At 41.1% G+C, this 23,540-nt stretch overlaps 1 protein-coding gene across 1 annotated transcript in view; it reads left to right on the forward strand.

Moving 5' to 3' along the window:
- Positions 1 to 17,482, forward strand: part of LOC126252433 (platelet binding protein GspB-like) — a 105,621-nt gene extending 88,139 nt beyond the window's left edge. Inside the window, exon 10 of the mRNA XM_049953325.1 lies at positions 16,605 to 17,482. Within this exon, the coding sequence (XP_049809282.1) occupies positions 16,605 to 17,482 (878 nt within the window). The remainder of the gene's footprint in view (positions 1 to 16,604) is intronic.
- Positions 17,483 to 23,540: the final 6,058 nt, after the last annotated feature.

Here is a 23,540-nt window from a genome sequence, read left to right on the forward strand (position 1 = left end):
CCATTGTGTAACGCATAATTATCCAATTTCTTGCTTGCAAAGGAGTTACAGCAGCAGAAATTTGCCAAAGATTCATTGCACAGTTCGGTGGCAAAATTTTACCAAGGATGCATGTGTTTGCCTAGTATAAAAAATTCAAGGGAGAGGCAGCACCAGTGGAAGCAGACTAGACTGTCAGGTGGCAAGGTTCTTTTAACTTTTTTTTATCAGCGAGGCATTTTGCTGTGATGTTTTTTGCATGAGTGATGCACAATTAATGCTGTTTGCTATTGTGAGTTGTTGAACAAGGAGAGAGTTGCATAGACTTAATGTGCTTTCATTTTCCTTCCTGTCATTCCTTTTGCACTTGAAATCTTTGTTAATGTGTATTTAATTAATTTTATGTATTAATTTAGATTTAATTTATATTACCACCCTATTTCTTTGTCCAGTGTTCCATTCTTATATATACTTCTCATTTACATTTCTCACGCCAGTGCAGTCACTATAAATAAATTATTCGGTCTTTTGCTTTCTAACTGATCAGAGTTTCCAAATAATTGAGTATAATAGATCACTACAATTACTCATTCACTAAAATTCAGATTTGAAAACAAATGATATAAAAAGATGAAACAAATGAAAAAGTTCGTACAATGATCAAAATGCGACATGTTATGACAAAGGAATGGAAATAAAAAAAATCTTATTTCAATCAATTAATTGAATGAAAATGAAGTTATTTTGATGTGGATTTAAAAATAATACCTGGGGAGATTCAAACCCACAACCTCCTACATGTGAAGCTACTATCCTGACCATTACACCATGCAACAAAAGTAACTCCCCCTCTCAAGTTACTGAACATCACTTGACATTTCAAAATATTTTTGGCACCTACTTGCAAATGTGGGCCCACCAGGTGAATGGCTGCAGGGTGGTACCTGGCTGCAGTCTTAACCTACATCACTGTATATTTGGTTTCAAAAAGTCAGGCCCATTACTGGGGACTTCTCCATGTTAGTGGTGAATAACAGTTTCTTTAGATACTTGGCAAGTTATAAAAAATTGTTTTCAGGGTTTTCATCAGCTTTGTAGTAGGAAGCAATGCTGTGCCATAAAAAGTTACCTCCAGACAAGTAAATAGAAAGTCTGTTCAACAGTGGAAGTGGTATACCTGGTAGCTCTGATGATAAAATACAGTGAGGTAAATCAGTGACATTGAAGTTGCAGCAACAGGTGCGTGATGTTAAAAAAAAAAAAAAAAAGGAAGGAAAAAAAATCAAAGTGCCTTGTTTTCTACTACACCTGATGAAATTTGAGCAAATTTTCCTTCATTGTTCTTACAGTACAGGTGAAGAAGCCACACTTTGTACTAGTACATAAAGAAATCAATTCATACACCTTTCTTTCAACATCATGCTATATAGAAGATTTGTACGTGTCACACACTTGGATTCACGCTTTCGCCAAGGAGTAGAACGTGGAACAGAAAGCCACAATTGAAGAGTAAATCACAGAACAAATGTCGCTTGTTTATTGAGTCTCTAACGTTCAGCGGGGTAGTTTCGCGGCACTGTACTTTCAAACACCCACGCATGTCACGGTGCTGGAGGATGACAGAAGACGTCAACATCAGCACCCATGGTGGAAGCAGAGTGCATTCCAAATAGCATGCTGGAAAATTGACATGTTGCCCGTATCTTGAGGTGCATGGTGGTGGGTCAACTGCGGCACCTGCCTGTGTCTGTGTCAGCGACGACGTTGATGGAGTGATTGCTGAGTGAGGCGGAAGTCATGGTAGGTCAGGCATTGTTGCTTCCGGAAAGACATACGCTGGTTTCACATGGTCAATGGAGACTGTAGTTGGTTTCCCATTTATCAAGATGTCCATGGTCTTGTTTCCTCTGGTTACGACATGGTGTGGGCTGGAATATGGTGGTTGGAGCGAGGAGTTTAATACCTTCCGCTCGTAACATGGCGTGTGTGCAGGAGCATAGGTCACGATGGGCAAACGTGGCAGGGGTCCCGTGTCTGTGAGGTTGCTGCGGACGGAGGCAAGCCACATGTTGTCGCAGTTGGCAGAGAAATTCCGGCAGGTCACCTGTAGGATTTGGCCGAGCATCGGTAGCCATGAATTCTCCCGGCAGGCATAATGCTTCGCCGTAAACCAATTCGGCTGAAGAAGCATCCAGGTCTGGCTTGAATGTGCTTTGGAGTCCAAGTAATACCACAGGAAGTGCTTTGGTCCATCTGGTTTCATGATTCATTAGGGCAGCTTTTAGGGTACGGTGTCATTGCTCTATTAAACCATTGCTAGCAGGGTGATAGCTCATCGTCCGGTGGTGAAGTGTGCCACAAAATTTTGTCAACTCTCAAAACAAATCAGACTCGAATTGACGTCCCCTGTCCGTCGTAATGTGCAGCGAGCAACCAAAATGTGACACCTAGTGTGTGATGAAGGTGAAAATGATAGTTTCTGCAGTAACATTGTCCACTGGTGCAGCTTCCGGCTATCATGTGCACCAATCAATTATCACAAGTATGTAATGGTGACAATCAGATGATGACAGTGGGCCAACAATGTCAAGGTGGACATGCATGAATCGTGCTGTCGTGATTGGAAAGCTTCCTACCTGTGAGTAGACGTGGCGATTTATCTTGCTACGCTGGCAGTTCAAGCAGCATCTCGCCCATTTGCGGCAGTCCATTTGCATTCCAGGCCACACGTAATGTGTTGTAACTAAGTGTGTTGTAGCTTGTATGTCTGGGTGACATAAGTTGTGCAATGAATGGAAAGTGTCCTTCCGAAATTGCAGACGTAGGAAGGGTCTTGGCTTCGATGTGGACATGTCACAATATAGCTTTACGTCACTTCCAGGAATGTCTACCAGCTGCAGGTCCACCGCTGATTCACCATTTGACAGAATCGCTAGTAATTCTGCATCAGCTTGCTGTGCTGCAGCGAGGTTGGCATAATCGGTCATATTGGCGATGCTGCTGCCTATGGACAAACAGTCGGCCACTACATTGTCGATCCCAGACACATGACGGATATCAGTGGTAAACTGAGAAATTAACATGAGCTGATTGTGTTGTCTGGGGGAACAGTTCATGTTGTTCTGATGGAATGCAAATGTTAGTGGCTTGTGATCCGTAAAGATAACAAAAGTCATGTGCTTCTAGTTGTGGCCTGAAGTACTTGACAGATTCGTAAATGGCCAGAAGTTCTCTGTCGTATATGCTCCAAAGTCTGTGTGAGGTTGTTAACTTGCGTGGAGAAAAAAAAAAGAAAAAATATGCGAGTGGCTGCCATGTGTCACTACACTGTTGTTGCAACCTCAGCGCCAACTGTGGTCTGGCTAGCGTCGACTACCAGTGCTAACGTGGCAGTAGGATCTGGATGTGCCAGCAGGGCTCCGTTGGCGATGCTTTTCTTGGCCGTTTCAATTGCGACAGTCATTTGTGAGTCCAAGTAATGGGCGCGTTATTGTTGGCTTTCGGACCAGTAAGTGCTGTGACTAAAGGTCCCTGTAGCTCAGCAGGGTGTGGCAAATGGCGGTGGAAAAAATTTAACATACTGAGGAAACGCCGTAGTTCCTTGGCTGTAGCGGGCCTCGGAATGCGCAAAATGGCTTCCACCTTCTCAGGTAGTGGTAGCGATCATGTCAGAAAGTCTACTGGCCAAAGACACATTTTGAGGTAGATTCCGTAGTGTTCCAATTGCTTGACTACCTCGGTTAGATGGTGGCGATATTACTCAGGCGACGACAAAAAACCAAAATGTCGTCCAGATATGCAGACGCAAAAGGTAAACCCTGTAGCACAGAATCTATGAAGCGCTGCCATGTCTATGCAGTATTCCGCAGTCCAAAAGTCATGAACATGCTCTCAAATAAACCAAAAGGAGTGATGATGGCTGTCTTTGGAATGTCACCTTCGGCTACAGGTATCTGTGTGTAGGCCTTTGCAGTCTAACACAGTGAACACTACTGAACCACTCAATGTGTAATTGTAATTGTACAACAAGGGTACGGGATAATAATCGGGAATCCGTGCAGCTTCTTTCTTTGGCACTAGATGTAATGGTGAAGACCAAGGGCTGTTAGAAGGCCGAATTACACCTCTGCACAACATACCGTCAAATTCTGCTACAAGAGGTAGGGAGGCCATCAGTAGTCTCAATGTAATAGACAGTATAATGTCTTACCTCCTTTGGTGCCCTCCCTGGGTGGTTGCATCAGGGCTGGAAATCCTCACAGCAGCTCTGCATACACGCCATCCACTACCTGGATTACCTTGGCAGTATGGACAGCGGCATCTCGATGGAATCCAGAAGTTGTTAGGCCGGTGTGTCAACTAGGTGAGAGTTCCTCATGTCAGGCAGCAGGTTGTAGTGGGCGAGGAAGTCGGCTCTGATGATTGGGTCGGCGAAATCCACGACAGTAAAGTCCCACACGAATGTGCGGCGCAACCCGAGGTTGAGTTCCAAGCACATCATGCCATACGTCATAATCCAGGAGTTATTAGCAGCTGTGAGGCAAATGGGTGTAGATAGTCGCTTCTGATGTAGCATGGTTTGAGGAAATATTGACAAATTGGAACCAGTGTCTGCTATTTACTCCCAGGTGGAACGTCGGTCACTCACAAACAGGTGCCTGGATGTCGGACAGCAACCGGAGGAGGCACTCACTTCTGATCGCCCCTGCCATTTGGGTAGGCGCAGGGCATCGTCCACTTATGCCCTTGCTCTCCAAACTTGCTATGGTACCAACAGACTGTTTGTTCTGTCCCTGTCGTAGGCGAGGCTGTCGATGACCAGCTGTGTGAGCGACAACGGAATCGATGTCTGCTCCTGTTGTCCGTGTCGCGGCAGTGTAACAGCTTGCTGATTTGCCATGAAAATAAGTCCACTTCGTTGGCGAGAACATCATAATCCAGGCGTGAAACAGTTGTCGCCGTGTAGGCGCACACTGCGGTGACAGAACTAACTATTGACGGCGTCATTGCCTCTTGAATCTCATCGGCTAATTCGGCCACTGCATCTAAAGACAGGTCAGTCTGTGACACCCCGATTGCCTTCACTGGTGGTGGTAACCGGCTGCTCCAGATCGTGCGCGGTAAGCTGTACCTGCATCTACTTCACTCCGCAGATGATGTAGGTACTGTGAAGGTTTCTTGGCGCCGATGTCCTCTTGGGTAAGCACATGCCGGATTTGTTCTTCTTGCGAAGCGGACTTGTGCCAAATTAATTATGCTTTCAGTTGGTCGTAGCTGTTCATTCCTGGTGGGCTAATTATGATGTCGTGAACAACAGCAGTGTATTGTATTGTATGTTAACCGGGGACCAAGAAATGACGGAGAGGCTCTGTCCCCGCCGCAGCCACAGTGGTCCACAACCCTATGACAACTACTGCAGTCCACTTCACCCCTCTGCCGCCCCACACCGAACCCAGGGGATCCGCTGGGCGGATTCGTGCCGGGGATCAGGTGCTCCTTCCCACCCGGAAACCTTAGCAGTGTACTGGTGATCTAGTGGTTTGACCACCAGCACGAATTTTGTGGCGTTGACCGTGATACCTGTGTAGGAAAAATTTGCTTCAACTTGCGTAAACCACAGGAATGGATTGTGCGGCCAGAAGGGTGGTAATTGCACTGCTGGATGCGCCACAGAAATATTTGTCGGCTCTGGCGGATTCGCCATCTCAGTTTCTTGCAAAGACTTCTTGTAAATTCAGCGTGCATGCAGGAGATCACGTTGGGGTCACCACCTTCTCGGTACCGGTTTGAATTACCGAAATCGACGGGTTAACATCTGCGTGTGCTTGTAGGCTGAATAAGGGAAGTAGGCTTGTCTCAGTTTGATGTAACAGTTTATTAATGAAACCCTGCAGACCGAACAGACAATACTACACTGCAATCAATAACTCGTGCAGAGGCGTGAGAGAAGTTCAGTATGGTAAATTATCCCGTATCTAACACACTTGGATTCACACTTTCGCCAAGGAGTAGAACATGAAACAGAAAACCACAATCAAAGAGTAAATCACAGAACAAATGTCACTTGTGTAAAGCGTCTGCCATTCAGCGGGGAAGTTTCGCGGCACTGTACTTTCAAACACCCGTGCATGTCACGGCGCTGGAGAATGACAGAAGATGCCACAGTACATATTTCCAAATTTCTTCATTTTGTAAATAGTGAAAATGATGACCCTGCAGACTGTCTCAAGTTGGATCCTGTTACTGACCATCAGAAACAAAATTTCCAAAATGTTTATTTCATGAGCGTTATATTGCAGTTGACAAAAGTCTCATGAAATTCAGAGGTAGCTCTGCTACATCCAATACAATAAAAAAAGGTATGTTTTGGAATAAAGATCTTCACAATCTGAGAGTCAAATAGTGGCCACTGTTCAGGATGTGACAGTTAAACATTGAAAAAACCTGAACTGGCAATAAAGAAATCCTGACTGGTGAAGCTGTTGTTATGGACCTCCATGTAACTTTATTTGGTCAAGTCATACAGTCTGTTTACTAGTACACTTTGCTATGTTTGTCCATAAGGGGCACAAATGCTGTAGACAGATGCACAAGGTGAAATATGCCAGAGCATTTCCAAAAATCTAAACAAAGAAAGAAACTTGCTATTTTACAAAGCTCATGGCTCTGCAGTGGACGGATAAAGTAAATATTCTATCCACAATCCATACAGATTCAATATAACAGCAACAGAAAAAAAACCAGACATGAATAACCAGAAGCCCCAAGCAATTACACAACGCAACAGTTCAATGAATGCAGTTGACAGACAGGACCAGCAATTGTCGTCATTTCTATCATGAGAAGTTATGCCAGAGGATATAAGATTTTCAGTTCATGTAGCCTACTAAACAAAGTGACAGGAAAAAAATTGTTTTAATCATTTCAGAATTCAGCTGATTGAGGGCACAGTAGAGGTCACTCTACTGGACTGCCCTACATGTGGATGGCCCCAATCTGGGATTTCCCCCATTAGACTGAAAGCAGCAAGTTGGAGGTTTATCCTTCCTAATCCCATTACAAAAATGCCCCTCCCCCCCTCCCGGAAATTGTGTAGTGTACAAAGCAAGGAAGAAGAAAAGTAACCCTCAGTAAGAGGGAGAGAGATGTCGAGAGGTGGTGCACATGCTTGAATATATTCAGATATACTACACAAACAAAAAACTTTGAAAACAGTATTATTGCCACCCATCACTCCAGTAAACAGTAAGGTAAGATTTACAAAGATTTTCAATCAAAAAAGTGATATAATTTTCAGAAAAGTGTTTACGAAAATCAGTCATTTTGTCTTACAGTTAGATGGTAAATATAGGGTAAGCTATGGGGAAAACAGTAAGTCAGTGGTTAGATTAACAGCTACAATTGAGACCAGTCAACTCACCAGTGTCTTGATAATGTGGGAAAGCAATGTCTGACTGGGAGCTCTTGGAAATGAAAATTACTGCATTCAGCAATGAGTCGGGATGTGAATTTGACATAGAAGCTATGTCCCCCTCCTCCTCTACCTTACTGCCTATTTTGTATGCCTAGAGGTTCTGTTTTAACAGTATTGCTGTAATTAATCATTGTGGTGAACTGCTGTTTAACAATGTACACAAAACTGCATAATTTACTTTTCGTACTCTTCACATTTATTAGGACTTTCAGTTCGATGGCCAGCTTTTTAGAATGTATGTTAGAAATAATTACAAAGAGTTTAAGTGACAGTGATCAACAAAATAACTATACGTTTTCACAGGTATTGAAAGCTAATCCACTGATAGAAAGTAACATGACACATAAACTGAGCACTTCTTGATAACTCTATAGATTCAGAACTACACTTTAAAGACACTGGGCACTGACGGGGAGAAACTATAAGCTTAAACTATGGAACCGTGACTGACTGGCTGTGTGTGAGAAAACTTTTTCTTACAGACATGCGTAATACAGAAATTACATGTTAAAATACTACTAAAATATGTGTTTTGGATATTAACATAAAAGATAAAATGATATAATAGGCAATAAAGGTAATTTAACAAAAAGCTGTATAATTATAAAGACAAGATAATAGGTGACATTGAAAATTTCAATGTGCAGTGGTTTCCAAAGTTTAGTAACAACGGAAGCTCCCAGTTGCAGTTCCTTCAGAGTTAGTGATAAAATGGTCCAGTGGATAGGCTGTCAAACATTAAACACAGATCAAGAATGAAAACAGGAAGAAGGTGTACTGAAGAGTGAAAAAAGAAGTGAAATAGAAACAGTGAATGGTGTAAGTTCAAGATGTACAACATCAACCGAATTGCAAGAATCACGGTGGCATGGTTGTGGTCACGGTGTTGGACAGAAAAGCAGCAGATCTGTGTTCAAATCTCCCTTGTGCTCAACTTTATTTTCACAAAATTATGAACTTTCCAACCGGTCACTCACATGTATGTTCTTTTGTAATCTTAATAATTGTTATACTGTACATTGGTTATAGAATATGAGTCATGTGGTAAGAATATTAACTGTAATAAGTAAATGTGATGAATAGTGAGAGCAGGTGAGATGCCGCATAGACCTCTCACAGAAATGAAAATAATAAATAAACGGATGTGAACTACATTACAACAAAGGCATTCAAGAGTCAAAACTTCCAGAATGGGATGCAAGAGTGAGAACACGCACTTGTGTAGAAAGAATAGGACATATGTACATCTGGAGGTCCCTTCCTTACATCTTACTGTTTAAAATGGATGTTACATCATGACACAGAAACAAATTTGAATATACCTAACAGACACATCAATGACTGGATGGAGGGTTCATAATTTTGTGAGGGTAAAAAATAGATGGGCTAGATAAAGATTTGAACACGGATCTCCCCCATCACAGTCCAACTTCGTGACCACTGAACCACAATGCCTTGGCTGTTGAAATTTGCTCCATGCTGCACACCTTGATCTTGGACTGTTCACTGTTTTGATTTTGCTTCTTTTTTCACATTTCAGTACACCTTCTTCCTGTTTTCATGCTTGATCTGTGTTCAGTTTTTGATGGGTTATCCATTGGAGCATCTTGCTGCTAAATCTGAGGGCATTGCGATGGGGAGTTTTCCTCGTAAGAAATTTTCCGATTTGCATAATTAATGAGCAGATGGGCACGAGGCGACCGGTGATGACAGCAGAGCCTCACTCGGTCCTGACACTGTGTACTTGCCAGCCTGGCTGTGAAACATCTAACACTGTGTATGGGACAGCCAATGTGTTAGTAGGTTACTTTCATGACAGTTTTGGAAAGAAGCCTTAAGCAAAATAGCAGTGGAGACGTTGAGATTGAATAGTTCCTGTGGTCTCGTGTATGATCTGTTTCTTGAACTGTAACAGACTAGTGATTAGACAAAAGTGTACAGAATGTCTGCCTGTGAGACGTACGCTGTATAAACAGCATTAATATTACATGTAAACAGTTGACTGTTCACAGATGAGCAACCGTGGAGCAGTGCTGCTTAATTTTTAGGGTCTTGTACTTAATTTACAAAGTAAGCTGAAGAATTTGATAAATCTAACTTTTCCTGTTTGTTCAAGCAAGCACGTAACAGCTTTCTTGGGAAGACATTTGTGTGCTGGAACACTGTTTAGAAGTTTACCATTGAATTTTGAACATGTAAACTCAATAAACTTCCCCAGACACCTTTCCAAAACAAAATAAGTGTATGTAGTTATTACTAAGTAGATATACATCTGAAATGTGAAATTTGTGTTTGTCAGCACAGTAATTCATCTGTAGATAAGTTTCAAATTCAGGAGTGTTTTTAAGTGCTTGAATACTTATGCACCTTCTATAAATATTTTTGATCCTTCTTTTAGATCGGGTCTTAAGGCTGGCACTAGCAAAGTTTAATTTTGGTTTGTTTTCTGTTTTTTTTTTTTTTTTTTTTATATTCCTGGTTCAAATTTTCACACAGTTTAAAAAATATCAATGTTAATTTGATCATACCTGTGAAATTACTGAGTCTTGAAAGATGACACATAAACTGATGAGCCAAAACCGTATACGGTGATTTTGAAAGCTGCCTGGTGGTGGTGTGGACACACGAGACAGTCATAAGTGTGTGCTGGTAAGTACAGAAAAAAGGAGGATCATTTTATCAATGATATGGGCCACAAACAGATAAATCCACTGAGATGAGAAACTTTGGCAAAGGGCAGATTATGGCCAGGCCTGGCATCTAGGAACGAGAATCTCAAAAAATGTCGAAGCTGGCTGGCTGTTTGCATGTTTGTCATACACATCTTTGGAAAGTTGTTCAAGGATAGTGAAGTCACGAGTGGACGATAAGGTGTTGGATGTCCGTGCCTCATCACAGAAGATGGTCAGAAGTTTTTCTGCTCTTTGGAACAGGACAGGTGGCCATCAGTGGCAGAAAAATGTTTTGGAGCACACCATTCAGGACATGTTGAATGTGGGAGGGTATGCAGCAGACAATCCCCATATGTGTTAATGTTGGCCCAAGGACATTAATTATGGCCAAACTGGGCACTGGATCATTAAGATTTGACTGTGGGAAGTGTAAACTTGTGGCCTTATCAGATGAATGAGATTATCTTTACACCTGGTCATTGTCCATGACCAAATACTGTGCAATATGGAAAGAGGAAAGGCCAGGCAGTAGGCATCAAGTGAGGTAGGCTAAAACTGTTGTCAGGTTTATTATCTGTTGAGGGATACATAGGTGCAGCCGGGGAAGGTGCCAGACATTTGAAGGGTCTGTTCCAGTCAAAGTATGGAATACAGGAAAGGACATGTTGCCAGATGAGGATTGGGGATAGGGAGAGGTGTCCTGGCCAGGCAGTCTGCTACCTGTGTCAGAGACCATCCCCATCTCCACCCCCTATCCCTGACAACAACTTTTTCCTATGTTTTCATTAGCCAAGTGTTGTAAGTAATGTTCGACAGTGTCTGTCTATGAGCATTCCTTACCGTGGGAACTATGTTTGGCCCAGCGTCACATGCTGGAAAGATGCACAAGCTGTTAGGAGAGGTTTCCCATCATTCTTGAGCTGTAACCAAAGAAACCAATTCAAAAAAAATTTAATGAATTATCCCAGTTCCCTACAAATGAGTGGCCACTGCACATTCCTTCCCCCTTATGCAGGTGTAGAGCAACAAGTTTACAAGTGTGTTACTGAATGCTACCTTGGACAGACTGTGCTATTATGGGAGCGGTGCTTACTAAGGGATGGTGACTGATATCAACTTATTTTGTTCTGGAGGCATAAAATCATAATAGTTCTCCTGTTCCTTAAGTTGGTGGGTAACAATGGGTGCAGGGAGGCTTTTTTACAAGTCACCCTTTAAAAGTGAAATGTGGACACCAGTAGGGCAGTGGAGAGGCGGTGTGATGGTGCAAGTGTAGCACTGAAGCGGCTGCATGACTGATGGTGTTACGTGCTTTCCAGGTTGCTCATGTCGCACAAGCCACTAGTATGTAACTGCAACACTCCATCAGGTGGGCATTAGAGTGGCGCAATTTAAAGAAAATTTTTCTGATTTTCAGAGTGATTAATTTTTGTCAGTATTCATGGAACAATTCAAGAATGAGTGATTTGATTTTTCAGCCTTTTACAAGTTATTCCAAGAGAGGCTTTAAAGGGATAAGCCGTAAAATTAGTACAATCTGAACAACAACAAAATTACATTAAGAGCCTGGTTTTCACCACAAAATTTGTTAATATGTATCCGTCCGACTAATCTTGGACTGCATCTAAGAGGATGCCAGTAGGCAATTTGTCCAATTCATTCCTCTTAATAAGCTGAACATCTTTGTGTGTCCCATGTTTAAGCAATGGACTATACATATAAGACTACTACACTGTGCTGGGTTAAGGCTTTTAGTCCTATTTTCGAGTTAACTGTGCATGTAATGAGCCCCTTCTGTAGCATAGAGCCATTGTTTGCATTCAGTTTACTTTAGTCAAATACGCAAAGTACAAGTGCAAAAAGACTAATTACTGATTGGTATGTCTAATTATTGGTGGATGATATAAAAACACTTCATCTTAATTCCTGTGCACAGTACCTCTTCTTCACTTGTTGACAGTTTCAAAGAGAATGAACAATCACATCATATTTACAATACACCATTCATTAAGTCTTAATGTCCTGGGGGAGAGCATTAAAAAATCTAACAGCATTATCAATAACCTGTAGTCTGGTCACGAGTTATACAAATCAAACAGATGTATACAAAAGTGGTAAATCTTATTACTAAGTACAGTATTTAGCTGAATATTCATGCCTTATTTCCAATTAATTTTCACTTATGATACTTGCCTTGTGGTTGTGGCTCAGGTACGACTTCATTTGGCGACTATGACATGGAAACGTCAACTCGACTACATATTTTAAGGGGATAAAAAATCACATTTGTAGGATAACAGTCCTAAGAATCGATCCCGTGTCAAAATTTAGGCCATAGTTCTGATAGTATGCAGCTACGAACTCCTGCAAGTATAACTTTTAATCTCTGACGAGCACCGGTTGTCTATTACTCACTCCACCCCACTGCAGTCACCTAATGCCCATGCGCCAAGTACTGTTATACAGCGGAGTGACAACCAGAGCCGTCCTGTTCGCTGGTTGTTGAAGGGGTCCGGAAGAGGAGGAGAGGAAACCTCTGCCACCGTTTTTTGAAATCTTGTTCAAGAACTTTTATCCTATGCAAAAAATAGTAATATAAGTACCGGTACAGGTACCTAATGTCAACCTCACATCCATATATGATCAATATTATTTAAACAGTATTCTCGTATTGATATTCTAAACCCAAAAATTAATAAACTTACATGGTGGCAGCCAGTCAAGGAATATTTTAGGGTGAAGAATGAAATTTTCACTCTACAGCGGAGTGTGCGCTGATATGAAACTTCCTGGCAGATTAAAACTGTGTGCCAGACCGAGACTCGAACTCGGAACCTTTGCCTTTCGCAGGCAAGTGCTCTACCAACTGAGCTACACAAGCACGACTGACGCCCCGCCCTCACAGCTTTACTTCTGCCAGTCTCCTACCTTCCAAACTTTACAGAAGCTCTCCTGTGAAACTTGCAGAATTGGGTTAAAAAATTTATTTCAAAGGCCCACTCAAATCTTTACAAGTCTACTCCCAAAGCAACTTACGCTGGGCCTACGTGACACAAATTACCTGTCTTTCAAAACCGAAGCAGTTCTGTCCAGTTAGAGCTGCTGACAAGCGACGCCTTGAGCCCTCTGCTGAAACTGCTATCGAATTCACACCATTGGTTTTAGCCAATAGCGTGCGTGGGATACCGATCATGTGCGTGGACGCTGGAGTGGTCTGCGGAGCAGAACACAGTTGCCTCTCTCTTTTGTAATCCAGACCTCGAGCAGAACAGACGTCTCTTTGGAAGGCAGAGACTCTGGCTCTGCTTTTCACGACCGGCCACCAACGGAAGTTCTCATGAACCGCTTCCCCTTCCGTTGCCCATTTCAATTAATTGTTCGACCTCCTAGACTGGCATAAACCTGGTAACTTCTGACCCTAGGCCCGCCACTTTTACACCGTACATTGAAATACATCCTCTTTATAGTACTTAAGTTCCTGTTTTGTCATTTAACGGCAACCCTGGATGCCCACTCTCTAACCCTGACCGCTCGACTTCAGGCACCCTGTCGTCACGAGGCATATGTAACAATCACCTCCCTCCTTTCCCAAACCTGTATACATTAACATAAACCTAAGTAACTGAAGAATAATTTAATCGCTCCCGTAGTTTGAAGAAGGGAACAAATCCAAAACTTCCTTTTGTGGGCAAATACAAAACATTTTCTCCTGTTCTTATTTTTAATTTTGTCTTAACCAAACGGTTTATGTGACTTTCTTTACATTAACCTCCTTTCTCAGTGTCATGGAAAGACGAACTGGACTGTCCTGAAGGACTCCAAAGAACCGAGGATTTGTCCCCCCCTCTTCAGACTGATTGTATATTTGGCACTGAAGCTTCTTATTACTACATCATAAATACTTACATTTTCACAAAACCCTTTAAAAAAAAACATACACAGGAAATGTCTATACTATTCACAGGTTTTGAAAGCAAATACGACAGGTGAACTAAGAACCATATCGTGAACTTGCTGCAAAAGTTTCACAGTGTTGATAATAGGTTCATTTGAGCAGATTGGATGCGCGCGCTGGTGCATGTGTGTGTGTGTGTGTGTGTGTGTGTGTATACAAAGGATATTTTTGTGCATCTGAAATAAAGCGAACAGTGCAGCTGTTTGTCTTAGTCCCTACATTGTATTTACGTCATTGCGTGTTATGATTTGTGGTATTGTGTAGGACAGTATTCAGTGTTGTGGCTATGTGAGACGATAGAGACACAAGTTACCCACTGAACATACGGTTACACACTAGTAACGTAGCTAGAGGATCTGTGGCACACGGGGCGTACATCGATGGAGTCACCCCACTAACGAAAACTCTTAAAATCAACAAAACTGGATACGTGCCAAGCATGAATTTAAATAAGACAAATAAAGGCCTTAGAGTCATTAATCGACAAATTGCAATATATAACAGTATTCTTTTATTATTGATTATACATTAGTATGTAGTACTATACGCTAAATTAGTTTATCGTATGATACCCTATACCGTAAAATGGGGCGACTTTGTGACTGGTGGGGTGACTTTGTGACAAGGGATCGAGTTTTCGTATTTTAAATCTCGCGCCGCGACCGCTCGTCTCAGGAAAGAGCTGAACCACGCATTTCGTTTGTCAGACATGCCACGCCACGTAGCGGCAGCAGAGTGAAGCTTCTGTCACGCATAGTTCCTTCCGACGCCGTTGCTTAGAAACGCTGTTATTTACGTTTTCGTAAAACGAGGGAAACTTTATATTGTGAAAACGTTTATGTTAAGGACGCAACTAAAACAGGTATGTACATTTGTTTGTTAATATGTTGGACAAATTATTGTAGAATATCGATTAAATCAAGCCATGTTTGTTGAACATATGAGACAAAAACTGAAATGCACGCACTTTGTGTGGCGACTTTGTGACACACCAACTTGTCACAAAGTCACCCCACCATGGTTTTAGGTTATATTTTATCACGTTTTTTTGTCTTTCAAGCACTGAAAAGAAGATGAGGTCTTATAAAAGGAAGTTGGGTGCAAGAGCCTATAGAGATTACTCTCCAGAGACGTTAGATAAAGCCGTTAAATTGGTTTTAACAAAGAAAATGACCCTGCGAGCAGCATCTGAAAGGTTAGTGGCAGTTCTTTAATTTTTCATACACTGTCACACAGGAAGTAAACGTTTTATTGGATACTGTAAGGCTAAAATAGACGTTTAGATGACCATCTGTTTGGCGTTTTTAAGCAAATTCTTCTGCTTGAATAGGGAGCAAAATACAGCTATGTACACCAGGAAGTTACCTACATTCCTTTATTTTGTTACAAACTTTACTGTCATAAAACGGGTTTTTACACCAATTTGCAACTTCTGGCATTTGTAAAGGAAGCATTTATGCAAATTTTAAACCTACCTTCCTAAAATTCTGATATTTTTGGCATTTTTTCTATTAAACATCTTTTAAAAGGTATGGTATTTTTTTCTGAATTATACCATACTGGTATATATGTTTTATACGTTCTTTTTCTCTGCTTTTAGGTTCAATATTCATCGAAACATTGTGGAACAAAACCAAAGAGATAAAACGTTCGACCACCTCAAACTCAGAGACAGTCAAACCTAAAAGACAGCATGGGGGTCAACCTATTTTTACAGAAGAAGAAGAGGATACATTCGTTGCTCATTCCATTGCAATGGCATCTTATGGTTTCCCAATGACATTACTTGATTTGCGCTGTGTCGTCAAATCATATCTAGATCGAACCGGAAGAAAAGTTCCCGTGTTTGGAAATGGAAACTTTCCTGGGAGAGAGTGGGCCATGTCATTTATGAAGCGGCATAAGTATGTTCTCTCCGAATGTGTCGCCAAAAATATCACATATGCAAGAGCTGCGACTGATACTGAAGTGATTGACTCATATTTTGAGCATTTAGAGAAGGAGTTAGAGGGTATTCCGCCAGAAAAAATTTGGAATTACGACGAAACGAACGTCCAGGACGATCCGGGAAGCAAAAAAGTGTTGGTCAGAAGAGGAGCAAAATATCCAGAGCAGATACAAAATTGTTCCAAAGCGTGTACTTCGATTATGGTCTGTGGGAACGCCGCAGGACAGTTGGCTCCACTATACGTAAATTACAAGGCCGAGAACATGTGGTCGACCTGGACCGAAAATGGCCCTGAAGGAGCCTGCTACAATCGTACTAAATCTGGATGGTTTGATCACCAAGTGTTTGAGGACTGGTTCATCAATCTTATGCTCCCCATACTGAAACAACAAGATGGCCAAAAAGTTCTTATTGGCGATAATTTGAGTTCGCGTATTAACCTAGAGGTTATTCGACTCTGCGAAAAGTATGGGATAAAATTTATCGCACTCCCACCAAATGCGACACATCTACTGCAACCGCTAGATGTTGCCATATTCAGAGTTCTAAAACTGATTTGGCGTGAAATTTTGTCAGATTGGAAGAAATCGACATCTGGTAGCCGGTGCACATCAGTTCCAAAAGATGAACTGCCTGGTCTGTTAAAGAAAATGATGGACAAGCTGCAGGAGAACATCATAAAAAATCTCCAGTCAGGATTTAGGAAGACTGGGATTTTTCCGCTTAACAAAATGGAAGTCCTCCAAAGACTCCCGAAGGCCATCTTGGAAGAGAGCCTACAGTCCTTATCAGGAGTGGTTGGTGAGATCTTCATAGAAGAACTGCAGAAGAAGAGAGAAGAGGTTACAGGATGCCGGGCCCCCAAGAGAAGGAGAAGGCTCACTGTTCCAGCAGGCAGAAGTATCTCCAGTGCCGAAATCGAAGCCAGTAGGGCGGAACAGCCGAAAGGGAAGAACACAAAAGCCAGCACTTCCTCCAGACCCAGCGGATCCAAGGAAAAGGCTGTACTGGCAGGTGAGATGTCTGAAGAAAGCTCTTCAGATGAAGACAACAGCAGAGAGAGGAACTGGACGGATGAAGATCCCAGTGACCCCGACGTGCTGGATGAATCTTTCAGCTGTTTGGAGGATTCAGAACCTGAAATGTCTCTCACAAAAGTGATTCCAAATGATAAAGACGTCTTGGGAATCGACAGCATGGCTCCTGAAAAAAACGTTTTCAAAGTGGATGATTTTGTAGTGGTGAACTTTGAAGGGAAACTTTTTCCAGGAAGGGTGACTGAAGAAAAACAAGAGGGCTACATTGTCAGCGTTATGGAGAGGACCAAGATGTTCTGGAAGTGGCCTACTAAAGAAGATGCTATTCTGTACTCCAAAGAAGAAGTTTTGTACACTATCGACCCCCCAAGACCGGTAGGAAAGCGAGGGTTCTTTGAGGTGAAAAATCTAGATTAGGGAGCTCCTTTTTCATCACTTGTAAAAATGATGTAGCTCTACCAAAGCATCAAACACATGTACATTGATTAAATATACTTTTTGATTGGTCAAAATTGTGACATTATTTTTTTCCCATACTTTGTAACCCAAAAACAATGTTGTCACAAAGTCACCCCACAGGGTGGGGTGACTTTGTGACAGAGTTTTCCCTTTATATAGTCGTTCATAAAAAAGATACAAATTTTTTGAAGACATAATCTTGTATAGGAAGGTTGTAGCTATCTTATGATGCCATCCGTTTCAGTTTATGTTAAAAATTGATCAGTGTACGAGTGAAAACATGCAAAACTTGTCACAAAGTCACCCCATTTTACGGTAACTTAAAATGCATTCAGAGAACTATTTGCTAAAGCAAGACCCAAACTCTAAAAATTTCTTTCTAACTTTAATAGTCGAATATCTTCAAAATTAATATTTTGTGTTGCCTCATATTCGATAGTTAACATGGCACGATTATTTAGCCTTGGGTTGCTCACTGTCGATCGTTATTAATTTTTAATTACTTTCAATTTACTAAAGTTTCTTTGACATGAAGCAGCTGATACGCAAATCGTCATAAATAACTTTAGAGCGAGCTTAAGGTTTGTAAAAGAGTCTTTAAAATCCCATTCCACGATAAATTTCAAAGAGTCAAGATATTCTCAGTCAGAAACAGTAACATTTTCCGCTTTTAAGCGTCTTCTCAACCTTGGAATCTCATAGGGGCTGTACTATAGATACTTCATAATAAAAACCAGTGAATTTTGAAACAGCTAATTTCAAATCTTCGTTATTGGCTGTGACATCTTGAATAGACTTTGATCTGGTTCAGAGTTCAATACTGAATCGGTCAGAACATTCAAAATATCTTTTTGATGCTCTGCTCTCAGCGTGACTTCTGTATTGGTGGCCAGTTCACCAGCCATTCGTTCTTTACGATGAATTCTTCTTTCTATCGGAAGGTTGTATTCCTCCGATTTTTTCATAGCAAGTCGTTTTGCCTCTTACAATATGACCTCGTTTTGTTCACTATAAAGAAGAAGTGCCTCTATTTTTATAGCTAACTGATCAAGACTTAAGCATTTACTTTGTAATGCAACCTGAGTACAATTTATTTCTCTTAGTACATCATTCCAAAAGCAGAATTAGTAAAGAAATATGAAATTACATACAGCAGGCACAAGATTTTGTGAAGCACTTCTGGTGTCCAGATTTTTTTGTTGGTTCTATAATTCGTCAATTGCAGCGACAACTCCATCAAAATTTTCTGCCGTGCTTCCACTGCTGCGTAATGAGCACTCCAATGTATTGTTGAGAGTCTTTTAACAGATGCTTTGCTGTGTTTAATAAGAACATCCCAGAGTCTAGTGGAAGCAGAAAAAAATGGTCTCCACTGATGCGAAAATGTTGCACATTTTGTGCCAAGGAATGTTGGCCACATACAGTAATTGAATGATCAATACATCCAACAAAAACGGTTTATTGTTTATTGCTTTAATAATAGCTTTTACTCTTCCACATATGCCACTCATAACAGCTGCATTGTCATAACCTTAGGAACGACATATCATAACGTGTAAACCGTTCCGTCACTTTGATCAGCCGCGTGTTTTCCTTTTAGAAGAAAAAATCTAAGGGATACTCTTTTACTTCCACTTCTGTGTTATCAATTTACACGAAACGATTCACTACAGATCAATATGTGAAATGTTAGCTGTGCTACCAAACATACCAAAACATTTAGACGGTTTACTTTCGTTGACAAATTTAGATTTTATGTGGTTCGCTAAAACATTGATAAATTCATTCTGTACTGCTGGCGACAAATATGACACTTTTTAAGATTTACCATGTTCGAAGTTCAAGATGTGATCTTTCCACACTAGATCATACAGTGACAGTAGTTTCACCAGTTCTAAGAAATTGCCTTTATTTGTAGAGCCTTGTCCTTCATCAAGTCCGCGAAATGCTAAGGTCTGTTAAGGCAGAAGCAAATTTATGTCCAATAACCTTGATAAAAGATGTTTCCACTTCAGTTTTTCCCTATCCATTACTTGCAAGGCAGCGTCATCTATTGCTTTATGCAATTTTAGTCCCATTTCCAAAGTTTCCCAGTTTTCACGATTTACCAGGTGTTCATTTGTAGTTTCATGCTTTCAGTTTCCACCACTTCTTAAATCGATCTTGCATTAGTACTACTGGTGACAGCAAACAAACGACAGCAGGAGCAGTAGAGGTTATTAGTTGTAGGAGAGTAAACCATCCAAGACCGCTGAATTTTTTCACCATTAGGCTCCCCTTATAAGACCATTACTTTGAATGATGCCGGCCATCATCTTTTGTTTTTGATCTGTGCCTAGATACAGTGCCAAATGGCCCTTCTCTGTTTTGGAAATGTTGCGAACATGGTCAGTGTGCTTACGCCGTTCGTCCAAGCCTTACACCTCTGTAGTTTGTGTACATTATGCGGCGTGCAGTTGCATCTGTAGCGGTTATAAGGCTAAGAACTGACAAAGTTGTTTGTGCACTGCTATTAAATTAAAAGTTTTCACCGCTGTTTCGTGCTGTTTGTGGCGAAATAACGATTTAATAAACTTTTGGAAACGTTGGCTTGCTGTGTTTTTTAGAGCTTTTTGTGCGCTGCTGTCGTTCAGTAAATTTCGTGCTTCAGTTTTCAGCTGACGTTTCTTATTGTTTCTAGTGAAATATTTCAGTAAAATTTTCATTCAGTGTTTTAACTTCGTTGAGTGTTCCAGTGACCGCTTGAATTTTTGGTTTTAGCTAATAATTTTGTGAAGTTTTGTTGGAACTGGTATTAGCTATGGTGTAGCAGTACTGATACAAGTAGTTGCTTTCATAGTAGACAGAGAATTTCGAGACTGCTATTGTTACTGTAAATAGTTCTACTAGTGTAACTGAACTTAGGTAACGTAGACATATAGTTTTTTTCAGTAACTGTAAAATTTTACCATGAGTGAGAAGTGTGGGCTCTATCGTAGGTTTGTGAGTTGTGGGTTACGGTGTGGGATTTGTTCAAAATATTTTCATTGGGCGAATGTAGTGGGGAAGCCAGTGGGCATTCTAGCGAGATCCTCTCCTGCGAATGCAGAATCTGTAGTAGAAATAAGTTGATAGAGGAACAGAAGCTTAAGATCTGTGCCCTTCAGGTACAGTTACAACGCTCAAAGGAGGAACTAGATAGGTTGAGGAGGGTGAAGGGTGGTGGAGAATGGGAACTGGAAGTTAGCAAGAAGGCAGCTAGGAGGGGGAGGTATTCAGACAGTTATACTTTGCGTATATGCAATAGCTTTGGCCAACTGCCTGACCTGAGTGGAGAGGAGTCTCTTAACTGCAGATTTGGGGAACATGCAACAGTCCTCAGCAGTTAGGAGGCCTAGGTTAGCTGCAAAGTCAGCAGAAAGAAGAAGGTTCTGCTGCTAGGAAGTTCGCTTGGCAGAGGTGTGTGCCAGCAGTTGCAGGAAGTGTTGGGGAGTGAGTACCAGGTCACCAGCATTGTGAAGCATTGTGCAGGGTTGGCTCAGGTGACTGACAGCATAGGGGAGTTACAAAGGAATTTTACGAAGGAGGATCAGGTAGTGATAGTAGGTGGAGCAGGGAACAGTTTTGATAGGGACGTAGTTGGTGACCTGGTAAAGATAGCTACTCAAATTGGTGGCACTAATGTGCATTTTGTGCAACTGTTTCAGTGTCATGATCGGCCTCATCTTAATGCAGTTGTTAGGCGCGTTAACATGGGGCTGGAGAGGGCGCTGATGGCAGAAGGCATGGGTCACATTTTAGTGGTGCCAGTTGGGTCTATCAGTAGATCAGTTTTCACTAGGTATGGCCTGCACCTCAATAGGTATGGGAAGGGGAGGGCGGCAAAGATTATAGGTGACAGTGTAGTGGGTGATGGTGGGATCACTCATGGAAAAATTTCTTTAGGAGTTGGTGTTAGCGCTGCACCTTTTTCAGATTGAAGTCAGCTGGTAGGTATAGCTGCTTAAAGGAAGTCCCTCTAACTAAGGGCTCACCTTCAGAGGATGTCATGTTTCCAAATAGAGAAGGAATTAGCATATTTCATCAAAATATTAGAGATAAAGTTAGTGAACTGCTTATAGATGTTGACTCTAAATTATTGGTATGTCGGAGCACCACATAAATAATTTGACAATTCAGAAGCTTCCTTTACCAGGATGTAGATTAGCTGGCTGTTTTTCAAGGAGTTCCTTGCAGGATGGGGGATTGGCTATGTACACAAAAAACAGTATTCCATTTGAGTCCACAGACGTATCGCAGCTCTGCACTGAACAGATATTTGAATGTTGTGCAGGGGCAGTTGAATTTAGTGAAACTAAATTCCTAGTTGTTGTTGTTTATAGGTCCCCTAACTCTGACTTCAGAGCATTTCTGCTCAAGCTAGAGAGGGTTCTTGGTTCACTTTACAGGAAGTACCAAAATTAGTTATATGTGGTGATTTCAATATTAATGTTGTATATGATTGTGCAAGAAAAATGATGTAAGTAGATCTCCTAAACTCATATGATCTGATGCAGACTGTGTTTTCTCCAACTTAGGGTGCAGGGGAACAATGGCACAGCCATAGACAATATTTTTATTCATCCTTCATTACTAGATGTGCATTCTGTTATTAAAAGGATGAATGGCCTTTCAGACCATTATGCACAAATTTTAACACTAATAGGCCTTTGTGCTCAGATAAATCAGGCTACAGTAGCCCATTACAAACAGAATTGCATGGTGCTTATAAATGTTATTAGGAAGACAAAGAGGATGTGGCATGCAAATAGAATAGCTAGTTCACAGGATAAAACTAAAACCATATTGTCAGTTGGGAAGGAAGTGTCTGGCCAGCAGCACAAGGTCAACGATATGAAGTCAGTTAGTAGTAAAAATATTTTTGTTAGTGATAAATCAGATATATGTACAGTATTTAACAATCATTTTCTGAGCACTGCTGGTGAATTAAATTTAGTTTCTACAGGGAATCATATAACTTTCTTGACAAATGCCTTTCTGAGATTGATGCCTGATATACTCCTCTGTGATACTGTCAAGGGGGAGATTGAGTCAATAATTAAATCACTGAAAATTAGGGTCTCTCATGGTTGTGATGGAATGGCTAGCAGAATATTGAAGTACCGTGCTGCACATATTGGCCCTGTATTTAGCCATATTTGTAATTGTTCCTTTAGGAATGGTCAGTTTCCTGAACAATTAAAGTACTCAGTAGTAAAGCTGTTTTATAAAAACAGAGAAAGGGATAATGTAGACAATTTTAGAAGTATTTCTATGCCATCAGTGTTTGCTACAGTTAATTGAAAACACTGTGTATTGAGGATTTTATATCACACGATTTGCTATCAAATGTACAGTTCGGCTTTAGAAGTCATTTAACCACTGAAAATGCTATATTCTATATTCTCTGTGAGGTACTGGATGGATTAAACAAAAGGTTTAGAACGTTAGGCTTTTGATTGTGTTGATCACAAAATATTGCCCCAAAAGTTGGACCATTATGGGATACAAGGAGTAGCTCACAATTGGTTCACCTCTTACGTTAGCAATGGACAGCAAAAGGTCAATATTCACAATGTTGAGAATGGCTGTGATGTGGGGTCTGAGTGGGATACGGTCAAGTGGGGAGTGCCCCAGGGATCAGTGTTGGGACCACTCCTGTTCCTTATTTAAATAAATGATATGCCCTCTAGTATTATGGGTAACTCTAAAATATTCGTGTTTGCTGATGACACTAGCTTGGTAGTAAAGGATGTTGTGTCCAACATTGGCTCAGTTTCAAATAGTGCAGTGCATGACCTAAGTTCATGGCATGTAGAAAATAATCTGCTAAATCACAGTAAGAATCAGTTTTTACGGTTTCTAACATACACTGCAACAAAACCTGACGTTTGAATTTCACAGAATGAGCATATGATTAGTGAAACTGAACATTTAAAATTTCTAGGTGTTCAGATTGATAGTAGCCTAAACTGTTCTGGAAAGCCCACTTTCAGGA

This window comes from Schistocerca nitens, chromosome 4 (genome assembly GCF_023898315.1).
Source record: "Schistocerca nitens isolate TAMUIC-IGC-003100 chromosome 4, iqSchNite1.1, whole genome shotgun sequence".
In the NCBI taxonomy this organism is placed as follows: Eukaryota; Metazoa; Arthropoda; class Insecta; order Orthoptera; family Acrididae; genus Schistocerca; species Schistocerca nitens.